This window comes from Mya arenaria, chromosome 2 (assembly GCF_026914265.1).
Source record: "Mya arenaria isolate MELC-2E11 chromosome 2, ASM2691426v1".
Lineage (NCBI taxonomy): Eukaryota > Metazoa > Mollusca > Bivalvia > Myida > Myidae > Mya > Mya arenaria.
In genome coordinates this window covers 61,763,727-61,779,388 of record NC_069123.1, presented here as the reverse complement: position 1 = coordinate 61,779,388, position 15,662 = coordinate 61,763,727, and the positions used below count along the sequence as shown (strand labels likewise).

General features: G+C 37.2%; 2 protein-coding genes across 4 annotated transcripts in view; one reads left to right on the top strand and one right to left on the bottom strand.

Moving 5' to 3' along the window:
• Positions 1-15,662, top strand: part of LOC128203318 (uncharacterized) — a 54,074-nt gene that overhangs the window by 11,275 nt on the left and 27,137 nt on the right. Inside the window, exons 3-8 of the mRNA XM_052904695.1 lie at positions 7,095-7,267; positions 7,714-7,878; positions 8,082-8,238; positions 8,498-8,633; positions 8,982-9,113; positions 11,783-11,862. Of these exons, the coding sequence (XP_052760655.1) occupies positions 7,095-7,267; positions 7,714-7,878; positions 8,082-8,238; positions 8,498-8,633; positions 8,982-9,113; positions 11,783-11,862 (843 nt within the window). The remainder of the gene's footprint in view (positions 1-7,094; positions 7,268-7,713; positions 7,879-8,081; positions 8,239-8,497; positions 8,634-8,981; positions 9,114-11,782; positions 11,863-15,662) is intronic.
• LOC128203323 (galactosylceramide sulfotransferase-like) lies at positions 3-11,832 on the bottom strand. 3 transcript variants are annotated; one of them, XM_052904719.1, is made up of 3 exons: positions 11,750-11,832; positions 4,562-4,634; positions 3-2,423 (listed from the first exon to the last, which is right to left on the bottom strand). In XM_052904719.1, the coding sequence occupies exons 2-3, from the start codon at positions 4,603-4,605 to the stop codon at positions 1,184-1,186; spliced, it is 1,284 nt and encodes a 427-aa protein (XP_052760679.1). In that variant the 5' UTR covers positions 4,606-4,634; positions 11,750-11,832; the 3' UTR covers positions 3-1,183. The 3 variants fall into 3 exon arrangements, with proteins under 3 accessions (XP_052760679.1, XP_052760670.1, XP_052760675.1); XM_052904710.1 differs by lacking the exon at positions 11,750-11,832 and adding an exon at positions 5,153-5,608; XM_052904715.1 differs by lacking the exon at positions 11,750-11,832 and adding an exon at positions 5,153-5,608 and having other exon boundaries at positions 4,562-4,630.

Genomic DNA, 15,662 nt, shown 5'->3' with positions numbered 1-15,662 from the left:
TAATTCATGTTTTTATTGTATATATGGTACAGACTAGATTGTCAGAACAAACAGAATACACAGTGGAATGAGCTTCACATAATGTCAGTCAATAATAATGGTAGCCTGCTAAATAAAAAACAATCAATCGTTTATGGACTGATATTTACATTGAATAAGTTGTTAATTATAGTATTTCTAAATCATTAAACGCCAAGGCGAATGACATATTTTAGGTTATATTCATCTAGTTAACTCTTCTCGGTATTTTTTTTAAAATCCAAACGTAATACAGTTAAATAGCAACTTTAGACCCGGACAATGTCATAAAACTAAAAATAATGCATACATTACACACAAACTAAAAGACAACAACGTATATGGTATTTTACAAGAGTGTCGTAGGCACATCCTAAGTGAAAGACATTTTCACGGCGCTAGCCATTCTGCCTATGTTTGTCATACCCAGTATTTGTTATATGTCCATACGCATATCACATATGTCAGACTCGCTACAGTGATAGCTACTGATCCTGCTACTTTTGCCAGACCCACTATGGTGAAAGTCGTAAAAACTGGCACTTTGCCATATTCACGACGGTGATAGTCGTAAGCACTAGCACTTTACCAGACCCGCTATAGTGAAAGTCGTCAGCACTGGCACTTTGCCAGATCCAAAACGGTAAATGATCGTTAGCACTGGCATTTTGCCAGATCCATGACGGTGATTGTCTTAAGCACTGACACCTTGCCAGACCCGCTATGGTGATTGTCGTTAGCACTAGCACTTTGCCAGATCCACGACGGTAATAGTCGTTAGCACTGGCACCTTACCAGACCCGCTATGGTGATTGTCGTTAGCACTGGCACTTTGCCAGATCCACGACGGTATTAGTCGTTAGCACTAGCACTTTGCCAGATCCACGACGGTGATTGTCTTTGGCACTGGCACTTTGCCAGACCCGCTGTGGTGATTGTCTTTAGCAATGACACTTTGCCAGAACCTATATACTTCGATGATATTCACAGGCACGTTTTTAAGAACCGTTTTGGTTACATTCGTAATTATTTCTTATCGTAAAATGAATGGCTATGTTGAGTATGCTAGTATTCTGTTTGGTTACTTTGGTGATATATTTTGGCACTGCTATTGTTATTGGACTGCTACTATAGTGTTTTATACTTGTACAGGCTTCTTTTTTCATCAAGATGCCTTCTTAACGCCCCAGGTGGCAGATCTATACTGCTCTTTTCGGATCATCTGTGTGAACATGATCTCTCCTTTGTGCATTAAATCACAATCATACTTCGTTACTTCAAACTCTTGGTTAAAATCACTTTCAGCTACTTTGAATGGTTTTTTGTCACCCTTTGTATGACAATATTTTTCTACCATTTCCCTTGTCTTTTTAAAGTGTTCGACCTCTCGTTGGAACGATGGCCCCTCCTCATATGTCTGTCTAATAAATTTGGCTTCGAAGAACTCATACAACAGGTAGTCAAACCTTGCAAACTCTCTGTGCATATCCTTGAGGTCATCAGTGACTTTAAACCTGTCGGGTTTCTTTACGTTACGAACGTTTTTGATTGCATATAGAATGTCATTCAATGTCCAATTCAATTTTCTTTTTACCATCACTAGACCTTCGTCAAATCTTTTCGCTAGTATAACGACTTTGAACTGGATGTCCAAAACATTGTGGAGGTAATCATTGAAGGCCGTTACATTCCTACTAGTGATTATCTTAGGGTCCACTCCATATTCGAAAGCTAGTCTATTGTTTAAGAAAGACAAGCGTGGATTTTTAGAATCGTATTTAGTTGGTGTTACTAAAAATCTTCTAATAGGGTCCTTGTCGAACCTTTCGATTTTTTGTATCGTCCCTGGTTGGAAATAGTTCAATATGGACTTAAAAAGCGAGAAAGGTTCTCGAACCGTTCCGACAATCGCCGAATAGCTCGGTAAAACTCGTCCCCACTCGTGCTTACCGTAAACCACGTGGTGGCAAAGAATGTCAAATGATTTTCCCGGAGGCGGAGGCAAGGTGTTGTATTTCGTGACTGATTCGTTCAGACTGATGATGTTAGGATATCCAAACTTGTTGTATTCGGGCGGTAGGACAAACGTTAGATTCCTCCTCCAACCGAACCTCAGAAATATCGCTTGAGTTGTCGTACTTGCAGCTTTGTGAACTTTTAGAAAACCAACATGGGTTATTGGTCGCCCGTCTAATACGCTGCTATTGTCTTTCGACACAGATAGTGTATAGTTACTTTTGGTATTGTTCACTATCACTTTATAATCAGGTTCAACAATATACTTATGTGTAGGCACTTCATCTTCCAGTGTGTTTTCGGAAACGAAGCGAGCACTTGGTTGGTGTTTTAGTACAAGATCATGAACTGAAAACGTCATGACGGCCACAGACACCACACCCACTAACCTGAAAAGAGTAAAGACAGATTTGCAATCATTCAAAACGGGGAAACAACATAGCAACGATGATCTTCTTTCACGCCGTATGCTGATTCTACTTGTGTTGATAAACAGAAAGCGTGTTAATATTATTATTCTGTGAGTTGTAAACCTTCGACGATTTCTCGTATACCGTGAAATCATTAATGTTCGTGGGCATGAAATTTCGTGGATTGCCGAAAAAAACAATTTCGTGGGTACTTGAATTCGTGGATTTTCATTTTTGAAAAAAAAAATAATCGAAGATGCGATCTTCCTAGATCGTCTGCATAATATCCACGCGGTGGCCCGTGATTTCCGTCTTCTACGTCACTCGATTTATGACACTCGCTAATGTGGTACGACATGCCAATTAGTGCATATACCCATGTCACTTATCGATTTAATTGGGAATAAAGGTAATAAAAGATGTACTCTGATCATAAATACAGATAGGGGAAGCCATTGAATGCCAATTAAGAATTTTGCAAACTGTGAAAACACCGAAAAGGTGCGTATATTGTCACGTTCGGTGCTTAGTAACCTTCAATGTACTAGTAATCGAATAATTATTTCATTAAATAAAAAAATCGAGTATGGACACTCATCACGCACATCTTGTAAACTTGGAGATTTTTATTAACAGCACACGTTTAAACACTTGCTTATAACTGTCATTTGCTGCATAAAACACATTTAATGGATTTGGTTCATTATTTGTTAAAGGCAGTTATAATATATTAACAGAATAATGATCGTAAGTTATACAGTGAGACAGGTTTTAACACTGTATACTGCGACCTCTGTAAATAATATACTAGAGTATGTACGTAACAAGGCAATTGAAAAAGAGAATAAAGGCTTTATATTTCGTGGGATCTTGAATTCGTGGATCACCCAACCCACGAAAACCACGAACATTAATGCCCCACGAACATTAATGATTTCACAGTACTTGTCAAGGCCTATGACTATCATATACATTTATTTCCAGACTCTGAGTTTCTAAAACGTCGTATAACCCAGATTTGGGCATTACCCTAGAGCAAAATTAAACATAAACAAATGGTGTTCAAAAATGTATCTTGGCCTTTTGTTCTTAAAATGTTCTATATGGTATATCGTGTTCGTTTTCGTCTTAGCACGGCCTTTCGTGTTGAAAAATGTCTAAGCACGGCCTGTCGTGTTCGAAAACGTCTAAGCACGGCCTATCGTGTTCGAAAACGTCTAAGCACGGCCTTTCGTGTTTTAAAATGTCTGATTATGGCCTTTCGTGTTTGAATTTTTTTGATTATGGCATTTTGTGTTCGAAAAAGTCTGATTATGGCCAATCTTGTTCGAAAATGTTTAAATATGGCCAATCGTGTTCGAAAATGTCTGATCATGGCCTATCGTGTTCGGAAATGTCTGATTATGGCCTATCGTGTTCGGAAATTTTGATTATGGCCTATGATTATGGCCTATCGTGTTCTAATGTTTGATTATGGCCTATCGTGTTCTAATGTTTGATTATGGCCTATCGTGTTCTAATGTTTGATTATGGCCTATCGTGTTCGAATGTTTGATTATGGCCTATCGTGTTCTAATGTTTGATTATGGCCTATCGTGTTCGAATGTTTGATTATGGCCTATCGTGTTCGAATGTTTGATTATGGCCTATCGTGTTCGAATGTTTGATTATGGCCTATCGTGTTCGAATGTTTGATTATGGCCTATCGTGTTCGAATGTTTGATTATGGCCTATCGTGTTCTAATGTCTGATTATGGCCTATCGTGTTCGAAAAAAGACGTATCAGGACATATATGTGAATTGTAAAGGTAACGTGATTGGCTTAGCATTATATTTCGCCGTCAAACGACGTATGATAAACGGAAAAATAAGCCACATGACGTACGGCATCTGCGACGACGATACAGTAAATATAGTGTGTGTGTGTGTGCGTGTGCGTGTGCGTGCGCGTGCGCGTGCGCGTGTGGTATTTATCGCGACTGTTAAAAATGTATACTATAGTATCTAAATAATACTCTTTGTTTTATAAACCTTTTTACAGAGGATAATAGAATCAGACATTGTTTTTCTATAATATTGTACAAAAAAAAGATAATCATAATACAAGCGGTACTTACCAAATGCATGCCTTCAGAGATCTCCTGGCCAACAACACCTTCATCCTTACAGAATTCAGCTTCTACCAGCTAACTGAAAACATAAGGGTTGACTTACTGGGAAATATATCAACTGGAATTATTGTCTGTTAGTTTCTCAGTCAGCAAGTTAACAGCCTGTTTGCACTACTATATCATTCTAATTACTTGATCGATTATCCATTTTTCGTATTGTTCTCTGATCGATTAGGACAACGTTTGACGGGTGACGGGGTGACGGGGATTGCGATCCAATAGATCGTTCAATGCCCCGTGGTTACAGAGCATACTTCATCGCAGAATTCTTTAACAGCGACATTTGCATGACGAAGAAACGCGTTAATTACATTGATCGCAATAAGATCACCATGCATATTTCATAAGGCTCTACAAAGAGTGTTTCTTGTACCGTAGTTTAGTTAAGCTTGACACCACATATAATATATATGCTTTATTAAATACCTTTTAAACTTGAGTTCTATTTTCACGCACTATGAATCTACATTTATGAGGACAATTGCATTCAAATTTAAATGTTGTACTTCTATGTATACAATTAATAAAATTACGTACAGAGACAGCTGAATTAGTTCAGGCAATTCCAATATATTTCCATTAAACACATTTGTTTTTTAATAAAGTGGAACATAATACCAACAATCTGAAAACACGGCCAACGCTTTATGCGTTTTAACAAATTATAAAAGACAAATTAATCGGTGATCGCGTCATTGATCACCTGTATTTAAAAGAAAACAATACAGATCACTAATCATAAGACACCTCCGTATCAAATATATACAGGATAATGGTTTGTTTCGGTGTTTGATCGCCATATGGAATAGCAACGAGTGAACTATTTCGTTTTGGTGTTCACGAGTTAATTAGTTTGATTTCGACCTGAGAGCGGGCTCAAATTTCGAAACAGTAAACTATATTAAAGGGATATTCAGCGCAATATCATTTTTATTTCACTAATATATCCGTTTAAACCACCGAAACATAGATGAAATGAATACATGAACTACATAATAAAATGATATATATATATACAAATGACGTAATACTTTCAGAGTCAATAAAAAATACGTGAACGTGAAAGACTCGGGCGATGTATTTCTGATATATACATAATATATACAAGACTACACGTTTTACCCTATTTAGTCCTACGCATTCATACAGAATGTTAACTTTTCCCCAAAAACATATTATCAGGAGGTCAGAGTGGTGTTTGGAGCTCATGAAACTAGCAAATTACATCTACTTGGATGCCTTCTTACCACTTTTAAATAACAAATCACTGTCTTGACTGAGAAGAAATGATCGACCTATTGGAAATTACATATTCTGGAACATTGAAGTATTATTTTATATCAAAGAATTGTCTCAAATATCGTTGTTCAAAGCTTGTCAGAATTAACAGTAATAGCTAGTAAGCTGTTGTTGAATACATCAGGTTTCTGATGTACTTCTGTAAATGCGTATTGACACTGAAATATCAAATGACAACAGATACGTCTGGTAATTGCCCCGCGCGATATTTCCCGGTAATTGCCCCGCGCGATATTTCCCGGTAATTGCCCGCGCGATATTTCCCACACTATTGAACACCGTGTTATATTAAAGCATAATACATTTAATAAATGCATTCAGCAGTTGTGTATGCATGTTTAAATTCATTCAATTATTAAACTTGGAAAATGCTGCATGTCTACGAAAACTAGCTTTGTATTGCAAACATGCTTTTAAGATACGATACAATGCTTTGAATAATAATGCTTAACTTTATTGATTTTAACATGTTGAAATCATTGATTATTTATGTATTTGTATATGTATAATGCACTCTCGCATGTATCAACTATTGCCATGCTATGTGTTATGTTATTGTAATAACGATGAACTGTATATGTTCAAGTTAACAATAAATGTTCTGTTCTGTTCTGTTCTGTATCTCTCATCGGAACATTGTGTTTTTATCTTTCATCAAATATTTAAGATAAACAAAAATAATTGTTCACATCAAATTTCTTCTTTATTTACAACGAGTTTTCCTTGTTGATTTCTAGGGATCGTTAAATAAACAAGTCATGTTATATGTTTAACTCCTAAACAAACAGCAGGCGGTGTGTTGATGATGATGATGATGATGATGATGATGATGATGATGATAACGATGGTGGTGTGACGATGGTGGTGGTGGTGGTGTGGTGGTGGTGTGGTGGTGATGATGATGATGATGATGATGATGATGATGATGATGATGATGATGATGATGATGGTGGTGGTGGTGGTGGTGGTGGTGGTGGTGGTGGTGGTGGTAATGATGATGATGATGATGATGATGATGATGATGATGATGATGATGATGATGATGATGGCAATGTCAGTTATGATTGAATGTACATTCAAGGAAACGATCATCATTTTGATAATTATAAAAATGATGATGCATTCAAATCGACTGTGTTCAATTGTGAAACAAATATGAAATCGTTATACCCCTCAACAGGAAGCTTATTGATAGACACCGAGGACACACCGTCCACACTTGACAAGAGCCTGGCACAAAATGTGCCCGTGTCAGACTTCCGGTCCCCGGCATTCCGGTATGTGCGCGCGCATCCTAAGTTCCTGTCCTGTCTAGAGAAGGTCATCATGGCGCTCAAACACCAGCAAATACTGGTCAGTTTGGATGTAAATTTAACATGAATATTCATTTTGAGGTATTGGCCTTAATGCATGAATTGCAAACCGTTATCAGTAGAAAAGTAAGTTACTTAAAAGCTTCCATCTCTGAAGGAAATATTTATAAATGTTGAAATATGGTGTTTTGACGTGTCGACTTAGTACTGTGGGACAAAACAATGCCCATGCTACCGCAAATGACATTTTGACTTGCTGCTTTTACCTAAAATATTTTTCTCGAATTTCGTTTTCACTATATGATTTTTTTTTTAAATGCATTCGTTTAAAATCTGTCATGTTTTAAATAAAAGATGTTTGCAAGTATATTGTTTGATTAAACATAGTATGGCCATTGATGGCTGAAAGGCAATTCCTGTATTATTACTATATGGAATCGGTGAGTGACGCTCATTGTAAAAATCATTGTTATGTTCGAAAATTAGGTGCGGATCGTGAAAGGTTTCAGCCCGAGCGTTGAGGTTGACGGGTCGGAGGCGGATATGTACCACATGAGCGGGTGTGCCGCCGACCTACAGATCACCGGAAGTGCTGGAACAAACATCGATATCGCCGTAACAGTGTTTAAAGTCTGTCCAGTGGTAGTTGAGGTAACACGTATTTCACGTTCGTTCTTGTATGATTATCTTAGTTATATTTTCTCTTGTTTTTCTTCTTCAAACAGTTGTCTGACTATACTGTGGACGTGGCGCAAAATATACAGAAACATGTATATTTTAAACAAGTAATGCCCATGTACAAATATAATAATTAAATTGAACATGAAAATGCTTGAAATACACATTTGTGCTAGCGCGCTTTCCGTGACGTCGGGGTGATCTTGAAAGACGACGTCGTGCACGTGCAAATGACTGGTCCGGGAAGTTCCGGCCACAAGCTTGTCGTTGAGGGGCAGACTACAATTGCGAACCCGGACCAGTGGGTCAAGGACAGGATCAATGAAGGACTTGGTACGCCGGAATCATTTTCATGCAGAGCACTCGATTGTTGCAATTGAATATCGTGAATTCTCGGTTTGACGTTATTATCTTGCATAAAATTATTATTGAAATGCATGCATGTACACACACTTCACTTCCGAACGGGAACATGCATTCAACGATACCGCTGAGATATGTATTTTATTATAAGTTCTGCCGTTACAGGCTTAGTTGATTTTTGATTAGTTGCTTCCCTACACCGACGTAAAAGTACAACGCTACATTTCAGACCCATCGGGTGACGCTGACTGCTCCCGCTTCGACGAGCTGACTACCGGCGGCCACCATCCCGCCGGTATGTCACGTGATCGCGCCACCGGAACCGTCGACTTCCCCGTTACTAGGGACAGTGTCGAATTTGCCAGGTTTGTGTAGCAATTAGGAATGCTTACTTTAACGCATGAACATCCGAAATCCGCCCGCTTTCAGATGTACAATTGTACAACTATATCCGTAGAAATACAGTTGGTGTCAATTCTCGTACGGCATACATTGTATGTTTTCTTTGTAAATAAACGCATATTTACATAAACTAATGCCACGGTCATTGAATATCAATATAAGACTCGAATAACATTCGATACAAAATGGTGGACTTGTATTAACGATTGGCGAAAACACTTAAAAATGAAAACAATTTAATTGACTATTTTAGGCAAATATTGATTGTGTCGACTTATATTCATATTTTCTTTCATCTTTATAATTCACAGACTTGTACAGTACCAAGGATCAAACATTGAGTTCGAGAACAGCGAGGTCTCGGCCACTTGGTGTGGTCAGCCCGGAAGTGCGTGTCCAAGCACGTGCGCGCATGCGTTGTTGGGAAATGACCTTGAAAGCAGGTGAGGAGTTGGGCTCAAACGCATGTTCATACATGTGTTTGAATTATGACAGTATTGTCCGTACAATTGGTGAGCTCAGAGAAAACGGGGTCACAAAAACCATTGGCCTTACGCCATGATTTATTTCAGTTATATCCGTACAATTGGTGAGCTCAGAGAAAACGGGGTCACAAATACCATTGGCCTAACGCCATGATTCATGTCGGTTATGTCCGCGTAATCGGCGAGCTCAGATAAAAACGGGGTCACAAATACCATTGGCCTAGCGCCTTGATTCATGTCGGTAATGTCAGAACACTTGTAGAGCTCTACGAAAAACGGAGTCACAAATACCATTGGCCTAGCGCCTTGATTCATGTCGGTAATGTCAGTACACTTGTAGAGCTCTACGAAAAACGGAGTCACAAATACCATTGGCCTAACGTCTGGATTCATGTCGGTAATGTCAGTACACTTGTAGAGCTCTATGAAAAACGGGGTCACAAATACCATTGGCGTCAGTGTTTGCAATTCGTATGTCATAACCGTTTTAAGAATCTTTAGCTTATCTAAGGAAAACCAAACGTTCAGTGAAAATTGGCCCATGGCCAAAAGAAAACCAATTAGAGACAAAATTTGCTAATATTACTGTTTTTTGCTTCACGGTGTTCTTAATTTGATGTTCGAACTGCACTATAGATAACCTAATTATAATCAACACTCTTATGGAATATATATATAACAATAAGAACAGTATATCCGCTTCATGGAATAAAGCGGTCATGGTTATTGCAAGGATTTTCAACAAACAAAGTAATCCGATTCCACGGCCTCTAAACGCCATCTACACCACTTTACGGTGGTGCAAAGAAAAAGAGCTGTCGACAATTCCGTGGTGGAACTGTGTCCTATGTTCACATGAACAAACGTGAGTATGATTTATATTTTATTTGATAATTTCATTTAACGGACATATTTCGAAAATCGGAGAATGTGGTACCATGTAAGAGCACTTATACTGTAGGCTGGTTACTATTTCGTTTGAATATTGTGCAAACTGTGGTGCCAGGAGCTTTTCTCCCGAAACGGACTTGTGCATATTTTGACATCTGATTGCATAGCAAGTATATTTCGGTGCGTACACACCCCGTAATAGCACTCTCACGCATGCAAACATAACTGTTATGTATAGTACCTATGCCGGAACACAACAAAACAAATAAGCATTTCTTAAATAAGAAAAATGTACATATTTATGAAAGTGGTGGCGCTGTTGCCCTAGTGGTGGCGCCACCGAGAAGTGGTTGCGCTATCGAGTATGTTTTGCGCTTGAAGTAATATAAAAAAGTTAACGCTTCTGGAATGAATACAAAAGTTGCTAAGTCTATCCATTCATTGAACATTGTGCTGGTTATGCATCCTTCTTGCGGAAACAAAACACTTCGCGAACTACCTTAACCTTACTGAAAACTATTTCAAAAACAAACGGCTAGGTGCTGTTAATTTTTACCATATAACTATAAGTATATATCATGTGTGTCCGGTTATGAGAGAGATATCCTTGCATACTGGGCGTGTGTTAATTCCCGGTCATAATTGACCAGTGCTGGAAAAATGCATATTACACCACCATGTAAGATGAATTACGCGCAACAACGCGCTGCTTCTTATTTATTTTATTGTATGGTTTATGAAAAGTACATTATCGAAAACATTTTCTATCCGTACCGGACAGACATGAAGCATAAAATAACTTCAATAGGTCTGTGATTAGTACTGTTTACACGTGGAAAATTGAAGATTTGAATTTGCTGTACTCTTTCCGACTAAAGAAAAACACGAGAATTGGACATTGAATTATGTTTGTTTGTTTAAAGACAATATAGTTATACCAACATATCGCACACCATTTTAAAGGTAATTGACTCTTCTTTCCATGTCACTTATTTAAAAATGGATTGTTTATATGTTGGTTGAGAAATTTGCATAAGACTGGACTCTACCGTGAAATCGGGTAAGTTTGAGTTACATACCTTGTTTCTTTTTTGTATATCAAAGACACTAAATATCTTCAGATGTGTTGTTTATCTCATTGTATGTACCCAAAATGGTTTTAAACAACATTTTAGTGACAAACAATGATTCAGATGCCTGTGCTTGCTATGCAATCAGATCTCAAAATATGCACAAGTCAGGTTCGGGAGAAAAACTCCTGGCACCACAGTTTGCACAATATTCAAACGAAAAAGTAACCAGCCTACAGTAGAAGTGTTCTTACACGGTACCACATTCTCCGATTTTCGAAACATGTCCGTTAAATGAAAGTATCAAATAAAATATAAATCATACTCACGTTTGTTCATGTAAACATAGGGCACAGCCCCACCACGAAAGTGTCGACAGCTCTATTTCTTTGCACCACCGTAAGATGGTGGAGCTGGCGTTTAGAGGGCGTGGATTCCTAAGAGGCGAGATTTTCTTCCTTATGAGGTATTCTCTTGATGAAAGAAGTATTTGTATACGGCAAAACGAAGCCTTTGTCGAATAAAATGTGTTACGAACAGGTGCAGAAGTACCCCGCAACATATGTTATATATCGCTGAGACACATATACGACACAAACTCCATCATATATTACTGTTACTCATATTACTTACGATGTGTGTGGCTTTCTAAATGCTCTTTAACAGGTGCGCTGACCGCGTGATGTCGCCTCGATTGCTCGCAGTTCTCAATAAACTTCAGCTGAAAGTGAGGAGGGCATTGCAAGGTAAGGGTCAAGGGTCAACTCCTTATTCAGATTCTATGAAATCTTATTATGGAATTCTTACAAAATACGGTAGTAGAATGGGTGACAATATAAGCCAGAGGAGGTGAAACATGCTTGATTTGATATATAATTTTATATATATCTAAGATGGATTGATACTGCAACATATGGCTAATGCACCGTACCTCACTTATTGCTGAACATCATACTCGCAGAATCCAATTAAAATGTGTACGTGTTGAGGTTATCTTGTTATGTTCTCTTTTTCCAATACGTCAATGCCATAAAAATGGTTTAACATTGGAATGACCTTGACTTTTGTGTTGTGGTTTTGAAGAACGCGGAACTATTTTCGAGCCAAAGAAAAAAGGTCGGACATCAAACGGTGGTTTTGTAATGTGTTGACATTAAATGTGCATGCACTCGTATATGCAACGCTACATTGTATTGCATTTATCGTAAACATAGTTGTTGATACCTATCATTTCATGGCATTTTTAGTTTTAGAAGTTCTTTTTTAGGTTTTCCCGTTGTTCCTTTTATGAAGGGCATTTAAAGAAAATGTGGTGAAATGTTTCGTTGTCATGGTATTGGTTACAGCAGTCAGAATTTGTATAGTTTTCAGCAGCTAGCATGCTAGTTCCTGGTCGAAGTCGTCTGTAGACTTTATCATTTAGTGTACATTTGTATTTGTATTATATGTTTTGATTGTAGTGTTGATTTCCCCATGCTCAAAATTGTGCTCAAGTTTATATATTTTAAAGTCTCTTACAAATTTGTTTTTTGTTAGTTTCTTTATCCAGCTGTATGCTTCAGGACGCTTAATTTGATGTTTGTTCGTGAACCTTGCCTTGATGCTTGTTTTGCAATTTTATCAGCCATTTCATTTCCTAATATGCCTATGTGACTAGGAATCCACACAAATGTTATTGTGATTATGAAGCACTGTAGTATTATTAGGTATTTGCTGTATAATTTCTGGCCGTGACCTGGAAAAGCTTGCCTTCATTGACACGAGGGCACTTAACGAGTCTGATAATATTGATACAGTGCTGTGTATATTGTTTGCTTCTACTTGCTGGAGAAGCATTTTAAGTGCATGGTAGAATAGAATAGATGGCCTAAAGTCAAATTTTACCCACATTCAAAAAGGGGGTTGTTATTTTGAGAAAAGCTTACTACCTATCGTAAACATAAAGCCCGTGAGATTGTTAAATACTGGTATACATGTATAATGGGAACATCCAATTGTAGCTGATCAACATATTTCATTCAACGAATGACAGTGCATTTTTAATATTAAGCTTAATAAAATGGTATATTTCAAAATGCAAAGTCTCATTTCTTGTCTTTTAAAACTATTACCTTCATTATGAAGCAAGCTGGTTTACTATAAAAAATGCTTTATATAAATGGTTAAAAATTGTATTATATGATATATATATAAATTATTTAACAATTTGTATGTAAAGTAAATATACAGAGATACATTTGAAAAGAAATAAGGCTACGCAGCGGTATTATATTTTGCTTATTTCAGACTTCATTTAAAAATCCAAAGTAACGTATCTATAGGTCATAGCACATCCATGTATGAACTCTTACTCTTATGAAATATTATGAATATGCATTGAGACATAATGGACCGATTGTTCAGAAATCTGTTAATGTTAACAACGTGTTTCACGACGTCGTTGCTATTTTTAAAACGTAAACTGTATGATGATGTGTCAATATATTAAATGTAAAGAAGTACAGCTGAGACAGTTGTCTCAAATCTTGGTAGAAATACAGCAGATTCAAAGTATATCCATGAAACTTCAAGAGCAGTAACGATTAAAAGTTAACAGTGATGACGTTAACAACGATGACGTTAACAACGATGGCGTAAACAACGATGTCGTTAACAACGATGACGTTAACAACAACGATGACGTTAACAACAACGATGACGTTAACAACGTTGTTAACATTAATGATGTTGTGAACGATTGGCTCAATGTTGGTTTTGGTGTGAAAGCTTATTTATACTCGCACTCGGGCCTTGCCCATTCGGCGAGTGCTCCGATAAGATTGTTTGTCATTTTAGGTTTTTGGAGCATAGTGCACAGACAGAATGTAACTCTGGTTAGAGCTAGTGCCCTGGTTCTTTAACGTGCACTGTCACACGGGACACTTTTTTAACGTCCCTCCCGGAAAACGATTAGTATTAAAGTGACGTGGAACCGAACCTGCGACCCCTGGATTTATAGTCCAGTGTGTAACCTGTAACTTGACCACTGATCCGCCACGGCCAAATGTTTGTTAGGTTAGGCACTTAAATACATTCAGTGCGTTTTCTGTGCTCGTGACATCCTGGCTCGACCATGCTCGTATTATTCTCTTGTAACTATTCTATCGCACAACATCATATTAAGAATTTCGGGAGCTACTTACTGTTTATCAAGTTCATTAAAATGCATTTATTATTTCGAGTCTTTTCTTGCTTATTTGCATTTTCTTTTTGTGTAAAATCATTGTTGCTTTTATTTAAATTCAACTTTGAAAAAAACAAATGTTTCACAAAGTTGAAAATGAATCACTAAGATGCTTTATGAATATGACCAATGAAGGAGTTTAAGAATTTGATGAAAGTCAACGGTATTTTTATTAATTATAATGTTTAATACTTGGATGTGTTTTAAAAGAACTCTAAACTATTCACATCTCAGTTATTGTTTTTTTATATAATTCATTTTTGTGTGGATTTCGCATGTAATTATGTCTGTGTTTCAGAATGCGATTGTACCGCTGAATAGTTTACTATAAAAAAGATGAATGTAGTCTTCTTTTTTGCATTGTGCACAAAGCGGATATGGAATTAATTTCCACGTATAACGTATATCTCAACTAGTAAATATTTATTCTTCAGTATTTAAATTGTTTATGTCGGTTAACCGGAGTTTTATTAATGGCGTGGAAAACATTCATCGCCAATTTTTAGTTCCCTGTGTGTGCGGGGGGGGGGGGGGGGCTGCGTGTGTGCGTGCGTGCGCGTGCGTGCGTGCGTGCGTGCGCGTGCCTACGTGCGTGCGTGCGTAAAATGATTTAAATGGCTCATGTTTTTGTTATTTATACTTTATTAAATGACAAAATAAAGTGTGGTGAATTATTAAAATTGCTAAAACTAAGATACAAAAGCTGGAACTCTTCAGCAAATGTTGATATTTGCTCAGATACCGTCTTTGAAGATCACAATTTTCATTAACGTTAACGGTCTCTTAATTACGGCGTTGTCATTGCATGATTGGTTGATTGACAATATCACGTGATGTTATCAATCTATTTTTAAAATATCAAAATATCCATTTTTTAATACTATTGTATGAATACCAATGGTGGTCTAGTGGCGTGACGTCTGTTATCTATTTGGTTCGCACGCCACTAAAACTATAATTGTTTTTTCTATACAATACCGACATCATAGAGTAAAATAATGTCGAAATAAGTGTTATTTTTGCCCAAAAACATAAGCGAGTACCTTAAATGTATTGGTAAAAATTTATATTTTACTCTTTACTAATGTTCAGTTGTTCGTTTAATGTGGATTTTGTTGTTCACATTTTTGGTACATAACTGATTTATATCTTTTTCAATTATGAAAATTATGTGTCACAAGCAGTGCGAGATTTGGTACCCTTAGGCAAGTTTTTGTTATCGTCACTTTCATACTTGATGGTGATGTAGCTTATTTAACCGATATATTAATATAGGGCCCATTATTATGCGGGAAGCTTATATCGTATATACAGATGATGTCA

Excerpts from the sequence above, each read along its gene's own strand:
- LOC128203323 (XM_052904719.1), bottom strand. The coding sequence starts at position 4,605 with ATGAAGGTGTTGTTGGCCAGGAGATCTCTGAAGGCATGCATTTG. Across the intron at positions 2,424-4,561 it reads TCTCTGAAGGCATGCATTTG|GTTAGTGGGTGTGGTGTCTG; the intron begins GTAAGTACCGCT and ends TACTCTTTTCAG.